The following is a 22,644-nucleotide window of genomic DNA, read 5'->3' on the forward strand; positions in this document are numbered from 1 at the left end:
ATTGGCATCCATTTTTTGTGTCCTCCTCATCCCTGGTGGTCTAGAGTGGCATCCATTTTTTTTTTAATCCCTGGTGGCCATCCCTGGTGGTCCAGTGGGCATCCTCGGGGGGGGGGGGCTGTGCTGATAATCGATCAGCACAAAACCCCCCCTGTCACAGGAGCAGCCGATCGGCTCTCCTCTACTCGCGTCTGACAGACGCGAGTGAGGAAAAGCCGATTACCGGCTTTTCCTATTTACATCGTGATCAGCCGTGATTGGACACGGCTGATCATGTGCTAAAGAGTCTCCATGAGAGACTCTTTACCTTGATCGGTGTTGCGGGGTGTCAGACTGACACCCTGCAACAACGATCGCCGCGCAGCGGCTCAGAATCCTGAGGACATCATATGATGTCCAGTCAGGATTCTACAACCACTTTGCTGACGTCAATATGTCATTGGCGGGCGGCAAGTGGTTAAGGTGCTTGTGAATTTAGCAATAAATACAAAAACATAAAGATAAGTTCAAACTGTATATTTTATTACATTATATTTTATTGCATTGAAAAAGTTTTGGTTTTACATTTTTTTTTTATTGATACTTTTTAAATGTATAATTTTGTCAGCTGTTAAGAAAAATCTACGAGTTTCAGAAAACACGTAAGAAAATGGTAGTGTATGTAAACCTTAATATTGAGCGTCTCATATTTGTTCAATATTAAGGCCCCTTCCTTGGTTCCTGACCTAAACCCAATAGAACACCTTTGGGATGAATTAGAGCTCAATAGGTGGATGAAATTCTTCCAGAATCTGAAATACTGGTTTAGGATGGACTGGTGCTTCAAGGTACTCTCACACATGAGAGGATTCTTCTTCATAAATTTAGGCCAATATGTATTCTGCTACATGTTTTTGATGAAAAAATTACAGTAAGCATATATTGACTGGTTTACGCATATGTTATAGGGTCTACAAACCATGGTACTGTATATATTTATGTAATTTATTTTATTATTTACACTAGTAATGGCGGTGATCAGCGACTTATAGCGGTTCTGCAATATTGGATACTAACTGACACTTTTGACACTTTGCGGGAACCAGTGACACTGGCACTGGCAATGTACTGGCAATGTACTAATGACACTGGCTGGGAAGGGTTTAAACATCTAGGGTGATCACAGGGTAAAATGTGTGCCTAGCCAGTGTTTATGCGCTGTATGTGCTTTTACTAAGGAAAGTAATGGATTTTACCCTCTAATTTGCAGGGACGCAAAATCCATCCCTTCCCCCCGTGTCAGAATGGAGATCTGCCTTGTTTACATAGGCAGAGCTCTGTTTGTAAGTCTCTGCCCGATGATCAGCAGGTGCCAGTGGACATCCAGTGCCAGGCACCTTCAGTTTGGCTTCAGCAGAAGCAGCCTGTTGGCGTGCCCCATGTAGGCGGAAGTGCAGAATCATATATATATATACAGTGGGGATCGAAAGTTTGGCCACCCTAGGTAAAAATTTGTATTAATGTGCATAACGAAGCCAAGGAAAGAAGTTTGGGCACCCTGCAGAATTTATAGCATGCACTGCCCCCTTTGCAAAGCTGAGACCTGCCAGTGTCATGGATTGTTCTCAGTCATCGTCTGGGAAGACCAGGTGATGTCAATCTCAAAGGTTTTAAATGCCCAGACTCATCTGACCTTGCCCCAACAATCAGCACCATGGGTTCTTCTAAGCAGTTGTCTAGAAAACTGAAACTGAAAATAGTTGACGCTCACAAAGCTGGAGAAGGCTATAAGATAGCAAAGCGTTTTCAGATGTCAATGTCCTCTGTTCGGAATGGAATTAAGAAATAGCAGTCATCAGGAACAGTGGAAGTTAAAGCAAGATCTGGAGGACCAAGAACAGCTCGCAGGATTGTGAGAAAAGCAATTCAAAACCCACGTTTGACTGCACGATCCCTCCAGAAAGATCTGGCAGTCACTGGAGTTGTGGTACACTATTCCACTATAAAGAGATACTTGTACAAATATGGTCTTCATGGAAGAGTCATCAGAAGAAAACCTCTTCTACGTCCTCACCACAAAAATCAGCGTTTGAACTTTGCAAATGAACATATAGACAAGCCCGATGCATTTTGGAAACAAGTTCTGTGGACCGATGAGGTTAAAATAGAACTTTTTGGCCGTAATGAGCAAAGGTACGTTTGGAGAAGAAAAGGCACAGAATTTATTGAAAAGAACCTCTGTCCAACTGTTAAGCATGGGGGTGGATCAATCATGCTTTGGGGTTGTATTGCAGCCAGTGGCACAGGGAACATTTCACGAGTAGAAGGAAAAATGGATTCAATAAAATTTCAGCAAATTTTTGGATGGTAATTTGATGCCATCTGTGAAAAAGCTGAAGTTAAAGAGAGGATAGCTTCTACAAATGGATAATCCTAAACACACCTCAAAATCCATGGGGGATTATATCAAGAGGCATAAACGGAAGATTTTGCCATGGCCTTCACAATCTCCTGACCTCAACATAATTGAAAATCTATGGATAGACCTTAAAAGAGCAGTGTGTGACAGACAGCCCAGAGATCTCAAAGAACTGGAAGACTTTTGTAAGGAAGAATGGGCAAACATACCTCAAACAAGAATTGAAAGACTCTTGGCTGGCTACAAAAAGCGTTTACAAGCTGTGATACTTGCCAAAGGGGGCAGTACAAGATATTAACTCTGCAGGGTGCCCAAACTTTTGCAGACGCCATTTTTTTTGTTTTCGGTAATTTTGAAAGTGTAAATGATGGAAATAAAATATAACTTTTTTTGACATATAAGAATGTCTAATCTGTAATTTGATGCCTTTTGGAGATTTTTTCCTTGGCTTCGTTATGCACATGTAATACAAATTTTTACCTGGGGTGCCCAAACTTTCGATCCCCACTGTATATATATATATATATACACGTGATTCTGCACAGGAGGGCCGCCCTGTAGCACTAAATTTACTATTAGCAGAAGAGAACAGGTGTGCAATAATGACACACACCGCACCAATTAATACAGAGAACCTGTGTACCTGCTGTATTTTGTTGCTGGATGCTGGAGTGTCTACTAGATTGGTACATTTGCACAAGGTAGTTGTACAATGTGGATAGGACTAAACTGGAATGGAAACAGATTCTAAGTATCTGTTGTTCCTTGTTAAACAGAGCATCTTGATTGTTACATTTTGCATCATCCGGCTACATGCTGCAAGGACACAGAACTTTGTAATACTGCATCTATTCCTGCATTCCACAGATTATATTATATTATATTCTGCTATAGCTACTGTCATGGTTTTAGTTTATCCTAAATACCCATGGTATAGGGCCTAAATACAGCTGGTTTGGGTATATAACTCATTTATGGCTGTAATGCCTGCAGTAGGAGGTCTTGGGGTTTAAAGGTGTTGTAAAGGTAATTTTTCCCTAAATAGCTCCCTTTACCTCAGTGCAGTCCTCCTTCACTTACCTCATCTTTCGATTTTGCTTTTAAATGTCCTTATTTCTTCTGAGAAATCCTCACTTCCTGTTCTTCTGTCTGTAACTCCACACAGTAATGCAAGGCTTTCTCCCTGGTGTGGAGTGTCGTGCTCGCCCCCTCCCTTGGACTACAGGAGAGTCAGGATGCCCACTAACACACAGCTCCTTTCTCTATCTGCAACGTAGAGAGCGTCCTGACTCCCCCTTAGTCCAAGGGAGGGGGCAAGCACGACACTCCACAGGTGATCACGGATATATGTGTGCAGATGATCATTGGCACATATGATTTTACTGTTATATATGTGGGGGGCAGGTGTTTTTACTGTGTGGGGACATGTGCTTTGGGGACACTATTTTGGGGACTTTGTGTGTTAACATTGTGTGGGGACACTGAGCTGGTGATCAGTGTGTAAAAAGCTGTAAAAAACAACCGTCTCTCTATTTACATGACATGACAGTTGTGATTGGACACAGCCGTCATGTGATCAGGAGGGTCAATCACAGAGCCTTTCTGCCGATCTGAGATGCACCGCGTCCGGGTGACACGAGCGCATCAGGAATGCGCCGCTTCCTGAACGTCCACTCAGAAGATATAGATGCCTCCTGCATGTATCCTTACTTGTCAAATGTCTCCCCTCTGTCTGTTATAAGAATTGAAAAACTGTAGATTCTGTGGGTGGATCTGTTGTCTGGAGCTCGGTGGGTGGAGTTGTGATGTCAGTAGACTCCCCGCCCACGTCTACACTCCCCTTGTCAACATGCATTTTCTCCTATGTATTTCTTACACTAAATTCTGCTATGATCACTAACATCCAATCAAAATCCAGAAAAGTAACCACATGACTGCAGAAAAGGAGTGAGGGTGGGAATTAAAAAATAATGCCTGTCCCTGGATTGTGCATGAGATATGTGAATGACCTGTCACTCACAGCAAGGGGGAAGAACGGACAAAAGTTTTCTCCTATTTGTCCGTTTATCTCACTGAAAAAAGAAAAGAGGATTGCTCAGAGCTGGATTAACTCTTTGTGGCAACACTGGGCACAGATGATAGGAAATCTTATACTCTATATTGTGACAGCAAAAAAAAAAATTGGGTTTACATTTACTTTAACCACTTCCATACAGGGCACTTATACACCTTCCCGCCCAGACCAATTTTTAGCTTTCAGCGCTGTTGCACTTTGAATGACAATTGCGCGGTCATGCTACACTGTACCCAAACTAAATTTTTATAATTTTGTACCCACATATAGAGCTTTCTTTTGGTGGTATTTGATCACCTCTGGGATATTTATTTTCTGCAAAAAAAAATAAAAAATGACCGAAAACTTTGGAAAAAAACGTTTTTTTTTTTCTGTTATACAACATTGTAAATAAGTACGTTTTCTCCTTCACTGATGGGCACTGATGGTACTGCACTGATGGGCACTGATAAGGCGGCACTGATGGGCACCGATGAGGTAGCACTGATGTGGTGGCATTGATGGGCACTAATATGCGGCACTGATGGGCGGCACAGATGGGCACTGATAGGCAGCACGGATAGGCGGCATGGATGGGCTTGGATAGGCGGCACGGATGGGCACGGATAGGTGGCACAGATGGGCACAGATAGGCGGCACGGATAGGCGGCACGGACAGGGACGGATAGGCGGCAGGGATGGGCACTGATAGGCGGCATGGATGGGCACTGATAGGCGGCATGGATGGGCACTGATAGGTGGCACGGATGGGCACTATTGTATGTGTTGTACTAATAGATGCCAATCAGTGCCAAACAATGCCTGCCAATCAGTGATGCCCATTGTGGGCACTGATTGGCATCCATTGCGGCACTGATTGGCATCCATTTTTTGTGTCCTCCTCATCCCTGGTGGTCTAGAGTGGCATCCATTTTTTTTTTATCCCTGGTGGCCATCCCTGGTGGTCCAGTGGGCATCCTCGGGGGGGGGGGGGGGGGGCTGTGCTGATAATCGATCAGCACAAAACCCCCCCTGTCACAGGAGCAGCCGATCGGCTCTCCTCTACTCGCGTCTGACAGACGCGAGTGAGGAAAAGCCGATTACCGGCTTTTCCTATTTACATCGTGATCAGCCGTGATTGGACACGGCTGATCATGTGGTAAAGAGTCTCCATGAGAGACTCTTTACCTTGATCGGTGTTGCGGGGTGTCAGACTGACACCCTGCAACAACGATCGCCGCGCAAGGGCTCAGAATCCTGAGGACATCATATGATGTCCAGTCAGGATTCTACAACCACTTTGCTGACGTCAATATGTCATTGGCGAGCGGCAAGTGGTTAAGGTGCTTGTGAATTTAGCAATAAATACAAAAACATAAAGATAAGTTCAAACTGTATATTTTATTACATTATATTTTATTGCATTGAAAAAGTTTTGGTTTTACATTTTTTTTTTATTGATACTTTTTAAATGTATAATTTTGTCAGCTGTTAAGAAAAATCTATGAGTTTCAGAAAACACGTAAGAAAATGGTAGTGTATGTAAACCTTAATATTGAGCGTCTCATATTTGTTCAATATTAAGGCCCCTTCCTTGGTTCCTGACCTAAACCCAATAGAACACCTTTGGGATGAATTAGAGCTCAATAGGTGGATGAAATTCTTCCAGAATCTGAAATACTGGTTTAGGATGGACTGGTGCTTCAAGGTACTCTCACACATGAGAGGATTCTTCTTCATAAATTTAGGCCAATATGTATTCTGCTACATGTTTTTGATGAAAAAATTACAGTAAGCATATATTGACTGGTTTACGCATATGTTATAGGGTCTACAAACCATGGTACTGTATATATTTATGTAATTTATTTTATTATTTACACTAGTAATGGCGGTGATCAGCGACTTATAGCGGTTCTGCGATATTGGATACTAACTGACACTTTTGACACTTTGCGGGAACCAGTGACACTGGCACTGGCGATGTACTGGCAATGTACTAATGACACTGGCTGGGAAGGGTTTAAACATCTAGGGTGATCACAGGGTAAAATGTGTGCCTAGCCAGTGTTTATGCGCTGTATGTGCTTTTACTAAGGAAAGTAATGGATTTTACCCTCTAATTTGCAGGGACGCAAAATCCATCCCTTCCCCCCGTGTCAGAATGGAGATCTGCCTTGTTTACATAGGCAGAGCTCTGTTTGTAAGTCTCTGCCCGATGATCAGCAGGTGCCAGTGGACATCCAGTGCCAGGCACCTTCAGTTTGGCTTCAGCAGAAGCTGCCTGTTGGCGTGCCCCATGTAGGCGGAAGTGCAGAATCATATATATATACAGTGGGGATCGAAAGTTTGGCCACCCTAGGTAAAAATTTGTATTAATGTGCATAACGAAGCCAAGGAAAGAAGTTTGGGCACCCTGCAGAATTTATAGCATGCACTGCCCCCTTTGCAAAGCTGAGACCTGCCAGTGTCATGGATTGTTCTCAGTCATCGTCTGGGAAGACCAGGTGATGTCAATCTCAAAGGTTTTAAATGCCCAGACTCATCTGACCTTGCCCCAACAATCAGCACCATGGGTTCTTCTAAGCAGTTGTCTAGAAAACTAAAAAACTGAAAATAGTTGACGCTCACAAAGCTGGAGAAGGCTATAAGAAGATAGCAAAGCGTTTTCAGATGTCAATGTCCTCTGTTCGGAATGTAATTAAGAAATAGCAGTCATCAGGAACAGTGGAAGTTAAAGCAAGATCTGGAGGACCAAGAACAGCTCGCAGGATTGTGAGAAAAGCAATTCAAAACCCACGTTTGACTGCACGATCCCTCCAGAAAGATCTGGCAGACACTGGAGTTGTGGTACACTATTAGAAAAAAGAGAAGATTGTTGCGCAGACCCAGCATATAGTGCAAAAAATAAATAAATACCAGCCGCGTCTTAAGTGTGCCATACAGCACAAACAAGCATAATAAGAAAAAGGAAGTCGCGCTAGTTCAAAAAAAAAAATGGTGAAAGACCGGTGACTAATTAAACCAAATAATTAAATATATGGTGATAAGCACCATTCATGAAAAAGTGCAATTTATATATAACCACTAATTGACACAAATGTATCTAAATTAATAAAACACATTAACAGTCCAAGTGAGCCAAAAGGTTAAAGTAGTCCACAGGTGTGTGATGAAAAGGAATCTTCCGACTAACAGTGATATCAACCACGCTGTGTTTAGACCAACAGGAGACCTCCACCACAGATAGTACTGACTCTTACCAGAATTCAGTAAAAATTAGGCATGAAATCAAATCCAGCAGCAACATACAGGGTAATCTTCAACCAGCAGTATCCATAAATTGATATTCACCAATAAAATCCAGGCTCCATAGATGCAAAAGAGACACCAAGAGAGGAATATAGTGTAATACTGCGCTGGTTTATTGTAGCATAAAAAAGCTAAATGCTTACTTACATTTCCAAAGAAAGAATAGGCATCAAGCGGACATAAAATTGGGTACAAGATAAAAAAACAACACAGCCGGCCGGACTGTGTATAGGCGTGCGTCCGGATATCCGGATCCTTACACCTGGTAAACGCGGCAACGTCAGAGCGTCTCCTCCCGACGTTTCGTCACAATGGGGACGTGTTCACGGGGTAAGGAGACGCCCCAACCTGCCGCACATATATCGGATACAGGGGCGGAGCCAACCAGGGAGCAGGTCTGATCACGATCGCTAATCCTCCATTTTGACTCCTGGAAACCCGCAGCTCCTGCTAATGCAGACCGCTGCCAAAGTAAGGGAAAAAATACACAATAATACCTCCCTCCCAAAGGCAAAAAGAAAAAGGAATTACTTTTAAAACCTTCCATTAGGACTCACAGTCTTAGAAACCGGAGGACCAAGGGAAGTGAACCAATGTGAAAAGGGAAATATATAGTCCTCATATGACTGTAGCCAACGGACAATGCTGCTAGCATATTGATCCCTGTCATACCGGACTTCTATAATCACATCAAAATTATGGAGATACGATCACCAGAGTCCGCCCCTGGTCGTCTATATCCCCTATGCACATAAAACAACATATAAAATTACTGCAGTAAGTAATCCTGCTAGATAAAATCGGCAAAATGTGTAAAAGGAACAGAATTAGCTGTCTATGTTTACACTAAATAAATACCTTAAAAGATTATAAATGACATAAAAATGTATCACATAAGTTAATGGAACATACATAATTTACAATACCACATTGACACGGATATTTAAGAGTCTCTCGTTTAAAGAAAAAAGAGGATTCATCATGCTATATCAACATTAAAGGACTAGTAAATGTATCCGTAGAAAAAACGCGACTTTCATATTTAGAATAGCTCTCCATAACGGAAATATACATGGACAAATCTCAATCTCATAAATCTTGAAGACTATGAGTTATCCAAAAAACAATTCAAGTCTACCTCGATATTTAAGCCGTGAGGCGAATAACATTTGATCTTATGTATCCAGGACATCTCGGTCCTAGATATAGATCTAACCAAGTCACTCCCCCTCCAATGGGCGGTGAACTTGTCGATCCCAAGGAATATAGTGTCTTTGGGATTACATGCATGGGCAGTGAGGTAATGCTTGGATACGGAATGCTCCGTGAACCCACTCCTAATGTTCGCAATGTGCTCATTAAGTCGCACATATAGCGGGCGTTTAGTCCTTCCCACATATTGTAAACCGCACGGACATATTATTAAGTAAATAACTCCAAATGTAGAGCACGTGATGAAGGGCTTAATCAAAAACCTTCTACCATTGCAACTGGAGCTAAATTCCACTGTCCTTTTCTTAGTGCGGTTATTTAAACTACAGCTCTGACAGCGGCCACATTTATAGAAACCTGTCAGACCTGCCAAGAACATCGAGGGTATTTTCGGGGGATTCATTATGTTGCCAGCCACCTTGTCTCTTAAGGAAGGGAGACCCCTAAAGACCATCTGCGGCCTATCTGGTAGTAGACCTCCTAAAATGTTATCACTTTTGAGGATGTGCCAATGTTTAGACATTATATGCTTAATCCCCCCGTGTTGACAGGAAAAATCTGTGATAAAAGGGCATTTAAATTTATCAGACTTGTTACGAGGCTTATCCTCAAGTAAAGGGCCCCTGTCTAATTGTGTCACATGTTCCAGAGCACTGGACAAATCGTCCGACTTGTACCCCTTTGCTAAAAAGCGATGTGTTAACACATCTGCCTGTTGGACAAACGATGTCTGTTTGGTGCAGTTCCTCTTAATGCGTAAATATTGGCTCTTTGGAATGGAGTCAAGCCAGGGAGCATAATGGCAGCTATCCCTAGAAATATACGCATTTCTGTCTGTTGACTTGAAATGGGTTATTGTCTGAAAGTTCTCCCCCTCCACCGAGATCACCAAATCCAAAAAATTGACTTGCACCTGGCTAGCCTCATAGCTCAGCGAGATGCCCCGATCATTTGCATTTAGAGCAGTCATGAAATGGGTCAAGTCATCTTCAGTGCCATTCCACAGGAGGAGGATGTCGTCAATATACCTGGCCCACAATAATATTTGTGGCCTGGATGGGACACAGACGACATCCTCCTCCCATAGTGCCATGAAGAGATTGGCAAGGCTCGGAGCGTATTTAGCCCCCATCGCTACACCGCGATTTTGTTTGTAAAATTTGCCATCATGCCAGAAAAAATTATGCGTTGCCGCGAATTCCAGGAGTTCCATGATAAATGATATCTGTGTTTTCTCCAACTTACTGTCCCTATTTAAATAGTGTGAAACTGCGTGTAAACCTAGGTCGTGTGGTATTATCGTATACAATGAAGCAACATCACATGTTACTAGCCACACACCTGGAGGTGGTTTGATCCCAGATACAATATTAATCACCTCTTTGGTGTCTTTGATAAATGATGGTATCATTTTCACCAAAGGTTGAAGGAAGAAGTCTATGTATTTACCCACCCGGGACGTGACCGAATCTATCCCACTTATAATGGGACGTCCCGGGGGGCAAGTAAGACTCTTATGTACCTTCGGCAAATAATATATGATCGGCGTTCTCGGAGCTTTGGGGACCAAAAAGTCTCTTTCTTTTTCATTAAGAATCTTGCTCCGGAAGCCTCTATTCACGGAGCATTCCGTATCCAAGCATTACCTCACTGCCCATGCATGTAATCCCAAAGACACTATATTCCTTGGGATCGACAAGTTCACCGCCCATTGGAGGGGGAGTGACTTGGTTAGATCTATATCTAGGACCGAGATGTCCTGGATACATAAGATCAAATGTTATTCGCCTCACGGCTTAAATATCGAGGTAGACTTGAATTGTTTTTTGGATAACTCATAGTCTTCAAGATTTATGAGATTGAGATTTGTCCATGTATATTTCCGTTATGGAGAGCTATTCTAAATATGAAAGTCGCGTTTTTTCTACGGATACATTTACTAGTCCTTTAATGTTGATATAGCATGATGAATCCTCTTTTTTCTTTAAACGAGAGACTCTTAAATATCCGTGTCAATGTGGTATTGTAAATTATGTATGTTCCATTAACTTATGTGATACATTTTTATGTCATTTATAATCTTTTAAGGTATTTATTTAGTGTAAACATAGACAGCTAATTCTGTTCCTTTTACACATTTTGCCGATTTTATCTAGCAGGATTACTTACTGCAGTAATTTTATATGTTGTTTTATGTGCATAGGGGATATAGACGACCAGGGGCGGACTCTGGTGATCGTATCTCCATAATTTTGATGTGATTATAGAAGTCCGGTATGACAGGGATCAATATGCTAGCAGCATTGTCCGTTGGCTACAGTCATATGAGGACTATATATTTCCCTTTTCACATTGGTTCACTTCCCTTGGTCCTCCGGTTTCTAAGACTGTGAGTCCTAATGGAAGGTTTTAAAAGTAATTCCTTTATCTTTTTGCCTTTGGGAGGGAGGTATTATTGTGTATTTTTTCCCTTACTTTGGCAGCGGTCTGCATTAGCAGGAGCTGCGGGTTTCCAGGAGTCAAAATGGAGGATTAGCGATCGTGATCAGACCTGCTCCCTGGTTGGCTCCGCCCCTGTATCCGATATATGTGCGGCAGGTTGGGGCGTCTCCTTACCCCGTGAACACGTCCCCATTGTGACGAAACGTCGGGAGGAGACACTCTGACGTTGCCGCGTTTACCAGGTGTAAGGATCCGGATATCCGGACGCACGCCGATACACAGTCCGGCCGGCTGTGTTGTTTTTTTATCTTGTACCCAATTTTATGTCCGCTTGATGCCTATTCTTTCTTTGGAAATGTAAGTAAGCATTTAGCTTTTTTATGCTACAATAAACCAGCGCAGTATTACACTATATTCCTCTCTTGGTGTCTCTTTTGCATCTATGGAGCCTGGATTTTATTGGTGAATATCAATTTATGGACACTGCTGGTTGAAGATTACCCTGTATGTTGCTGCTGGATTTGATTTCATGCCTAATTTTTACTGAATTCTGGTAAGAGTCAGTACTATCTGTGGTACACTATTCCACTATAAAGAGATACTTGTACAAATATGGTCTTCATGGAAGAGTCATCAGAAGAAAACCTCTTCTACGTCCTCACCACAAAAATCAGCGTTTGAACTTTGCAAATGAACATATAGACAAGCCCGATGCATTTTGGAAACAAGTTCTGTGGACCGATGAGGTTAAAATAGAACTTTTTGGCCGGAATGACCAAAGGTATGTTTGGAGAAGAAAAGGCACAGAATTTATTGAAAATAACCTCTGTCCAACTGTTACGCATGGGGGTGGATCAATCATGCTTTGGGGTTGTATTGCAGCCAGTGGCACAGGGAACATTTCACGAGTAGAAGGAAAAATGGATTCAATAAAATTTCAGCAAATTTTTGGATGGTAACTTGATGCCATCTGTGAAAAAGCTGAAATTAAAGAGAGGATAGCTTCTACAAATGGATAATCCTAAACACACCTCAAAATCCATGGGGGATTATATCAAGAGGCATAAACGGAAGATTTTGCCATGGCCTTCACAATCTCCTGACCTCAACATAATTGAAAATCTATGGATAGACCTTAAAAGAGCAGTGCGTGACAGACTTTTGTAAGGAAGAATGGGCAAAGATACCTCAAACAAGAATTGAAAGACTCTTGGCTGGCTACAAAAAGCGTTCACAAGCTGTGATACGTGCCAAAGGGGGCAGTACAAGATATTAACTGTTTTCTGTAATTTTGAAAGTGTAAATGATGGAAATAAAATCTAACTTTATTTGAGATTTAAGAATGTCTAATCTGTAATTTGATGCCTTTTGGAGGTTTTTCCATCTTTCCTTGGCTTCGTTATGCACATGTAATACGCATTTTTACCTGGGGTGCCCAAACTTTCGATCCACACTGTATATATATATATATATATATATACGTGATTCTGCACAGGAGGGCCGCCCTGTAGCAGTAAATTTGCTATGGAACGGCCCAGAAGTGATTAAAGAAGCTGATCTTTATGTAGTACTTAATTTCCAGAAATTAGCAGAAGAGAACAGGTGTGCAATTATGACACACACCGCACCAATTAATACGGAAGCCGAGAACCTGTGTACCTGCTGTATTTTGTTGCTGGATGCTGGAGTGTCTACTGGATTGGTACATTTGCACAATCTGTGTAACTGACTATGTTTTTTACAGTCCCAAGGTGTCAAGTACAATGTGGATAGGACTAAACTGGAATGGAAACAGATATTAAGTATCTGTTGTTCCTTGTTAAACAGAGCATCTTGATTGTTAAATTTTGCATCATCCGGCTACATGCTGCAAGGACACAGAGCTTTGTAATACTGCATCTATTCCTGCATTCCACAGATTATATTATATTCTGCTATAGCTACTGTCATGGTTTTAGTTTATCCTAAATATGGTATAGGGCCTAAATACAGCTGGTTTGGGTATATAACTCATTTATGGCTGTAATACCTGCAGTAGGAGGTCTTGGGGTTTAAAGGGGTTGTAAAGGTAAAAAAAAATCCCCCTAAATAGCTTCCTTTACCTTAGTGCAGTCCTCCTTCACTTACCTCATCCTTCCATTTTGCTTTTAAATGTCCTTATTTCTTTTTATGTTCTCTATTTCCTCATTGTTCAATGAGGAAAGTCGGCCCGCCGAGCTCCTCGGCGGCTTCCACACTGAACTCGACGAGGAACTCGATGTGTTTGGCTCGTCGAGTTCCTCGGACGTGTGTACGGGGCCTTAGAGAGCATCCTGACTCTCCTGTAGTCCAAGGGAGGGGGCGAGCACGACACTCCACACCAGGGAGAAAGCCTTGCATTACTGTGTGGAGTTACAGACAGAAGAACAGGAAGTGAGGATTTCTCAGAAGAAATAAGGACATTTAAAAGCAAAATGGAAGGATGAGGTAAGTGAAGGAGGACTGCACTAAGGTAAAGGAAGCTATTTAGGGGGGAAAAATTACCTTTACATCCCCTTTAAACCCCAAGACCTCCTACTGCAGGTATTACAGACATAAATGAGTTATATACCCAAACCAGCTCTAATTGTACCTTTGCAACCCCTTTAATGTGCCAGTGAAACAGATTTTATGTATCTGTTGCTCATTGTTGACCTGGACATCTGTTTGATTGTTACATTTGCATGAACTACCTACATGCTGCATAGAGTTTAGGCAATTTATTTTATTGTGGAATAAACTATTCCCACCCCCTTTCCTTTGATTTTCAATTGCTGGAAAACACCGGAGTTCACATAATGTTTGTTACTGTATCTATTCCCGCGTTTGACAGATTGTATCATATTATTGATCTAGCTAGGTCAAGAATTTATTTTATCCTGATTCCCGGTCACCCATGGTAAAGGGACTATTTAGGGCTGATTTGGAAAAACAGGTTATTCCTGGCTGAAAGACCTGCAGTAGGATGTCTCTGGGGTTTAATGTGCTGTAGACCAGTGTTTCTCAACCTCAGTCCTCGAGTATCCCCAACGGGCCATGTTTTGGGAACTTCCCTTGAATAAAATATCTCTTATCAATACTATGTCATTGATATTGATTTAACCACTTCAACACCGGGCACTTTCACCCCCTTCCTTCCCAGACCAATTTTCAGCTTTCAGGGCTCTAGCATTTTCAATGACAATTGCGCGGTCATGCAACGATGTACCCAAATGAAATTTGTATCTTTTTGTTCACACAAATAGAACTTTCTTTTGGTGGTATTTCTTAATTTTATAAGTAAAAAAAGAGCGTAAATTTGGAAAAAAAAACCAGTGGCCTGGATTCAGGTAGAATTGCGCATAATTTACGGAGGCGCAGGGCAAGGTTTTTGCCCTGCGCCCCCGCAAATTTGCTCCGCTGCCCTTGATTCACGGAGCAGAAGCTCCGTGAATTGCGCGGGCGCGCCGGCAAAATGGGGCGGGAATCATTTAAATTAGGCGCGTTCCCGCGCCGATCGTAGAGCACATGCTCCGTTGGGAAACTTTCCCGACGTGCATTGCGGCAAATGACGTTGCAAGGACGTCATTTGCTTCAAAGTGAACGTGAAAGGCGTCCAGCGCCATTCACGATTCACTAACGCAAACTATGTAAAATTCTAATTTCGCGACACGGGAACGACGGGTATACGTAACATGGGCTGCCCCTGCTAATAGCAGGGGCAGCCTTGCGCGAAAACCGCCGTACGTAAACAACGTAAATTGCGTACGCAGGGCTCGCGCAACATTGTGAATCGGTGTTAGTATGCAATTTGCATACTATACACTGAGCACAACGTGAACGCCACCTAGCGTCCTCCGCAAGAATGCAGCCTAAGATATGCGGGCATAAGAGCCTTATGCCGCGCAGATCTTAGGCTGCAGTCGGCGTAACGAGGTTCCTGAATCAGGAGCACTCGTTACGCCGGGGCAAGTAAGCAATTGCGCTGTGTAACCTATGGTTACACAGGCGCAATTGCTTCTTGAATCCGGCCCAATATTTTTTTCTTTCTATTTTAAAAGAAATCCAATAAAATAAAATGTTGTCATACATTTAAGCCAAAATGTATTCTGCTACATATCGTTGGTAAATAAAAATCCTGTTAAGTGTATAATAATTGATTTGTGTGATCACGGACATATGTACGCAGATGATCATTGGGACATATGATTTTACTGTTACATATGTGAGGGACAGGTGTTTTTACTGTGTGGGGACATGTGTGGGGACATGTGTTTTGGGGACACTATTTTGGGGACTTTGTGTGTTAACAAAGTGTGGGGCCACTGGGCCGGTGATCAGAGTGTAAAAAGCTGTAAAAAGCAGCTCATACTCACTGATCACCGTCCAGCTGCAGAGAATCGCTCTCCTCTCCTCACTGGCAACTTCCGTGTGAGGAGAGCCGATCTCTATTTACATCACATGACAGCTGTGATTCACAGAGCACTCCTGCCGATCGGAAATGCGCCACGTCCGGGTGACATGAGCGCATTGGGATTGCGCCGCTTCCTGAACGTCCACTCAGGAGGAGGAAGCACCCATTCGGCTATATATGTACAGTGGCCAGGTGGGAGGTGGGTAAAGTAGCTGTGCAAAGTAAAGGAAAACCTGAAAACATGGCCCGTTGGGGGTACTTGAGGACTGGGGTTGAGAACCACTGCTGTAGGCAATATTTTAATGTTAGAGGCTATGGATTTTGCAATGAGTTCATCAATATTCTCAATGAAATTACTAAAGATTTTGTAAAGTATATTTATCCCTGAGGTTCAGTGCACCCTTTCTCTTCTTTTTGTATACAACTTTTTTATATATATTTTTTTCTTTTTTTTCTTTTCTTTTAATTATGGTAGTGCCCAGCTTCCAATGCCTTTTTTATAGCAGCTTACCAACAAGATTCGCCTCCCATAACCTTCAATTCACCGCTAAGTTTGGGTTTGCAGATTTCAACTAGGATTCAAGCAAACACTCGGGGGGGGGGGGGGGGTAAACCCTGGCAGATTCGCTTAGCCATAGTTATAGAAGAATGTAAGGCATGTTAAGGAATAATCTTTAAGTCTTCGTACACACAGGATGTAAAAAATGCTGCTTTTATAAGTATGTGCCATTTTTTTAGGCCTCTAAATGCACTTCTATAGTAGCATAGGTGTCCATGCATACATAGGTATTTACTCGTTTATTAGAAGAAAAGCATTTAGAGGCACATCCAGGAGAGCCAGGATCCCTCACAACAGTGCAATTTGGGAAGAAAGCAATTCATTCAGCTCTCTCTTTGGCCAACTAAAGTACATGTTGTTAAGCATTACTACCCATGTCAGCTACTTATTTATTGGAGGCGCCAAAAAAAAACATAAAATTGTAATAGCATACGCTCCCAACCTCCGTATTCTATTTTACGGGAAAAGCTGGGGGGCACGCTTGTCTTTCTTTTATACTAATCACTACTCCTGAGGGAGGAGTCAAGGCAGAGCTCTATCAATCATATGCTGCAATGGATAGGCACCAGGAAAGGAAAATGACAGTAAGTATGTCTGTGGCCAACTTTCGAATAGTCCAAGATCAGCAACCATGCTTATTTTTAGATAGAAAAATAAACATGATAATAATAAGAGTCGGTTCACACTAGGGCGACACAACTTCCAGCGCGACTTTCAGAGGCGACTCCGACACGACTTGAACATGAACCACAGGGCGATCTGGGGAGATTTACAACACGACTTGAAGTCGTCTCAAGGACAGGAGACTTTCCAGTGGCCAATCAAACAATCAGCTCTAGGGGAGGGAGGGGGAGGGAGAGGTTTGCCTGAGAAATGTATGTTATCTTCCTGGAAAGTTGCTTCAGTTAAGACAGTGATCAGACTTGGATGAGACTTGGAGGCGACTTCCATTGAAATCAATGGGTACAAATCGCCTACAAGTCGGATTGAAGTAGTACAGGAACTTCTTTTGAAGTCGGAGCGACTCGAGTCGTGTGTATTAACACCGCTCCCATTCACTTGCATTGTTTTTCTCGACAGCACGACTTGGGACGACTTGAGGCGACTTGAAGTCGGATCCCAAGTCGCCCCAGTGTGAACCGGCTCTAATACTACGCATTGTCATTACTCATTACTAATATTTTTCTTTACTGACTTTCTTAATTTCTAGATATTTTCCTTTAAAGCTGTATTTGTATTTATCAACAGATAGGGAAAGCCAAACCACAACTGAAACTGATTTTAGAGGCACTGGACTGTATTATGACAAAGGTAAGAAAAACATATTTACAGTAAACAGATGTAATGTAAACGCAGCCATTGTTGCAAATTGATAGTAGGCAGGACAGACCAACACACATGGCATTGGCGCTGTCACCTGATATTGAAGGACCCTGCAGTATGCATTGAATAGAAATAATGGTTGGAGATGGGGTTGGGGGTTGTGTCAGGCCCCTAACTTAAACATAACTATAGAGTAGCTAAAGTGCTTAGCATTGTGTACTGTAGGCTGCTGTTAAAGTTTTACTTGTGTCTTCTTTAATTTTCAGGGGAAGAAGGCTCATTTCACAGACTTTGACCCTTCCGTTCTATTCCCTACATGCCATGAGTACTGGACATATCAAGGGTCCTTCACAACTCCTCCATGTGAGGAATGTGTCACCTGGTTGCTTCTGAGAGAACCGATCACAATCAGCCCAGAACAGGTAATGAATTACAGCTCTTTTTCTCTTGAGAATGATCGTTGACGGCGAAACATGTCGGGCAGGGCCTAGCCGGAGATGTTATGTCAGCTATACTTGGATAGTGCTTGGATAGTATAGACTTGCTTTTGTTGCTCTGTACTTATCACCCTGTAAGTGTTTGCATGTGCTTTGCTGAAAAAAACCTGTGTGGTAGTTTTTGGTTGGCTCCTTTGGCTTGAAAATATGTGCATGGTACCATTATTTAATAACCCTTGAGTGTTTGGTTGGTTGGAACAGCAGAGGACCATTGGCTTGCAGGGGAGGATCTTAAGGCATACACACATTGAGCACTTTTTGATCTCCATAACTTGAGATCAACATCTTTTGGTATGAGGCAGAGTGTTTGTGTGGTGGAGGAACTATTGTGAGGAACACATTCTGCTCACTGTGTCCCCAAGCTTGGATTTGCACTCCCTGCTCACTGGATCTTAACTACTTGCTTACTGTGCACATATACTCCCTTCCTGCCCAGGTGAAATTTCAGCTTTCAGCACTGTCACGCTTTGAATGACAATTGCGCAGTCGTGCGACGTGGCTCCCAAACAAAATTGACGTCCTTTTTTCCCCACAAATAGAGCTTTCTTTTGGTGGTATTTAATCACCTCTGCGGTTTTTATTTTTTGCGCTATTAACAAAAATACAGTGACAATTTTGAGAAAACAACAACTTTTTGCTATAATAAATATCCATCCTTCAGGATAAATGATGTGCTTAAAATGAACCTCCTGCCCCCAGCATTACAATTCCCTTGTGCATGCAGCTTTGCATGCTGACCTTAAAATATCATAAAGTAATTTCTCACATAAAAGATTGATTCAGATACTCACATTTACTTAAATATAACTTCCTGGTTTAGTGAGGCACTGGTGACATACCATGTTTCCCCGAAAATAAGCCCGGGTCTTATATTCATTTTGGCAACAAAAGACACAGTAGGGCTTATTTTCGGAGTAGGTCTTACCATGTAATGTGCTGTCTTCTCTCCCCCCTCTCCCTCCCTGCCTGTCAGGAATCCCCAGTGTGAACTGAGTTAAAATGCTTGTAAAATCTTATAATCCACTCTATTACAGTATTACATAATGTACAATGTGTGTGTTTCTGTAATATAATTGTGCCAAATATCTTCTTTATAGCGCCGCTCTACACTTCTGTGACCCGCCGGAGCTCTCTTGCCCGCATTTATATTACAGAAACACACACATTGTACATTATATAATACTGTAGGATTATAGGATTTTAAAAGCATTTTAAACTAGGTCTTATTTTCGGGGTAGGGCTTATATTGCAACCCTCCTGGAAAATAACGCTAGGTCTTATTTTCGGGGTAGGTCTTATTTTCGGGGAAACAGGGTAGCAAGGGCCTCACTGCTGCTCCTGGGAAGGCTACGTCATGAGCGTCTTCCAGAGAGATCTCAAGTGTAAACAATTAAATCTTGTGAGAAATTTTACTTCTTTTAACATAGCCAGATAAAATACCATGCATGCATGGGATCTGTCACAGACATCATCGGTGGACTGGCACAGAGAATGCAGTAGAAATCAATCGATGTTGCCCCCTGGTTAAGATGATGGAATTGTATTATGGCAAGATGAGCAAGGGAGAATTACCATAAAGGAGCTATATTTTGAACTATCAAAATCATGGGGTAAGCAAGAGTACTTATATGCGTTTCTGTATTTATAGGGGGGGGGGGGTGACTGTTTTACGCAAATTGTATTAGATCTGCGCATATTGATTTTGCAGGGAGACTCAGGCAGGTCAGGAAAGCTCCGTCTGATAGAATCAGAGAGGCTCAGGATTTGGTGTTCAGAGTAATCAGAGAATTGTGAGCTGTGCTTTATATGTTATAACTGCATGCTAAATGTTCAGGTTTTACTGGAGCTTTCCTTTGTAATGTTTCTATAACAGATGGAGAAATTTCGGAACCTCTTCTTCAGTATGGCATGTGAGGTCCCTCTGAAGATGGTGAACAACTATCGCCCCACCCAACCGCTGAATGGAAGGGAAGTCAGGGCATCCTTTGATTAAATCTTTCATTGATCTGCAATATAATGACATTAACAATACAAAGAAGAACATATCTTTCTGCATTAATATCTATTAAATGACAAAGATGCTGAAACATAATACATCATTCTTGCATATGGCTGTTCTCAAACATTTACAAGGGTTTTTGGCTGATATGAGTGAAAATGTGTCTTTCAAGGTAAAAACAGGGCAATAATTTATAGTAAAAAAAGGAACCGTTTTGTATTGTGCAATACATGAAATGACACTAGTGTGGTTTTATTTATTTACAATGTATTTGCACATTTTGAATTTTGAAATAATATAATTTTCATAACAATAAAATAGCCAAGACAAATGAATAACTGGAGTATAAGGCTCCATTTACACCTAGGCGTTTTAACGCCTGAAACGCGACGCTACAATACACCGGAGGGTCGAAATTACATTATTCTCTATGGAGACTGTTCACATCTCAACGCCGAACGCTGAAACGACAATCGCCTGAAGCTCAAACAAGTCGCGCATATCGGGCTGTTTGGGCGTATTTGAGCGTTTCCATTTCCCATAGAAAGTAATGGAAACGCTCGATTCAAGCGACTTGCGCGACAACGGGTGTTTGCTACGGGCGTTTCGTCGCTTTAATCAATAGAACTTGTCGCCCATGCAGAAGATTAAAAAAATCTACCAACATAGCAGCAAGTGATGAAAAGATGATAATTTTTCCTATTGGCTAAAATAAAAAACGTTGAAGTACAAAAACGTCGGACAACGCTGTATGCAAACGCGCAAATAAGCATGAATACGCGCGACAAAACACCGGAAAAAAACGCAGAAAAAAACGACCGAACGACCGACGCTTAGGTGTGAATGCAGCCTAAGGCCCAGATTTTCAGACGAGATACGACGGCGTATCTCCAGATACGCTGTCGTATCTCTGCGTTGCGCGGTCGTATCTATGCGCCTGATTCTTAGAATCAGTTATGCATAGATTTCCCGTAGATCCGACTGGCGTAACTGTGTTACGCTGTCAGATCGTTACTGCATATTTACGCTGGCCGCTAGGTGGCGCTTCCGTCAAATTCCGCGTAGAGTATGCAAATTAGCTAGATACGTGAATTCCCGAACGTACGCCCGGCCGACCGACGCAGTAAAGTTACGCCGTTTACGTTAGGCTTTTCCCGGCGTATCGTTGCCCCTACTATATGGTGGCATAAGTGCGGCGTAACAATGTTAAGTATGGCCGTCGTTCCCGCGTCGAAATTTGAAAAAGTTACGTCGTTTGCGTAAGTCGTCCGTGAATGGGGCTGGACGTCATTTACGTTCACGTCGAAACCAATGTCGTCCTTGCGGCGTACTTTGGAGCAATGCACACTGGAAAATTCGACGGACGGCGCATGCGCCGTTCGGGAAAAACGTCAATCACGTCGGGTCACAGTACATTTACATAAAACACGCCCCCTGATCCAAATTTGAATTAGGCGGACTTACGCCAGCCGATTTACGCTACGCCGCCACAACTTACGGAGCAAGTGCTTTGAGAATACAGCACTTGCCCGTGTAAGTTGCGGAGGCGTAACGTAAATCAGATACGTTACGCCCGCACAATTTTACGCGGATGTACAAGAATCTGGACCTAAGTGTTTATAGATGCCCATACATTAAACTGGGTATACACGTTCAGTTTATTTTCATTCAACCAGCGAGTTGAACAGAAAAAAAAAACCTGATAGATCCCTGCATCAACACAACGATGTGTGATGCAGGGATTTACCCTGCTGAGTTATTGGGGTTGATTTACTAAGGCAAATAGACTGTGCACTTTAGTTGCACTCTGAAAGTGCAGTTGCTCCAGAGCTTAGTAAATGAGCAGAAGCTCTGCTGACTTCCATCATCCAATCATGTGCAAGCAAAAATGCTGTTTTTTTTTCTTCTTTGCAGGTGATTGGGTATTCTTTGCAGAGTGAAAACTTACTTATTTTACATAATCTCTGAAGCAACTGCACATGCAGAGGGCACAGACTATTTGCCTTTAGTAAATTAACCCCATTGTCTTCTGACAGCAAGGACTCCCTCCTATCAAAATACACAGATGAGCGCTTGCAGCCATTGGCTGCAAGCGTTGATCAAATGCTAGTTTTCCAGCAAGACAGCAGACAGCAGTACACATGTACCTAAAGTAGGCCACTACCAAGCTTTAGTTATTATTTAGTGACATCAGAGGACTAAACTCTGTCTTACTAAACCGAAAACATTATTTTGAGGTGGTGTATGTAAACATGTTTTGATGGTAAAACATGTATAATAAATCCTGATTTTCACTCTCACTTATTTGTATCTCTTTTCTTCTGTGTCTGAAAGATTTTGACTTAGATTTTGATCATAACGCGATGCGGTAAAACTTTCAGTGTGCGTATTCCACACTTGCGATTTGCAGCAGTTGTCAGTTTTAACTTAAAGGGTCA

General features: G+C 42.3%; 1 protein-coding gene across 1 annotated transcript in view; it reads left to right on the plus strand.

Moving 5' to 3' along the window:
- The window catches only part of CA3 (carbonic anhydrase 3), a 64,637-nt gene extending 44,127 nt beyond the window's left edge, over window positions 1–20,510 (plus strand). The window contains exons 5-7 of the mRNA XM_040354567.1: window positions 17,636–17,698; window positions 17,977–18,132; window positions 20,081–20,510. Coding sequence (XP_040210501.1) covers window positions 17,636–17,698; window positions 17,977–18,132; window positions 20,081–20,200 — 339 coding nt within the window. The 3' untranslated portion in view covers window positions 20,201–20,510. The remainder of the gene's footprint in view (window positions 1–17,635; window positions 17,699–17,976; window positions 18,133–20,080) is intronic.
- The last annotated feature ends 2,134 nt before the right edge of the window (window positions 20,511–22,644 follow it).

This window comes from Rana temporaria, chromosome 5, assembly GCF_905171775.1.
Source record: "Rana temporaria chromosome 5, aRanTem1.1, whole genome shotgun sequence".
NCBI lineage: Eukaryota > Metazoa > Chordata > Amphibia > Anura > Ranidae > Rana > Rana temporaria.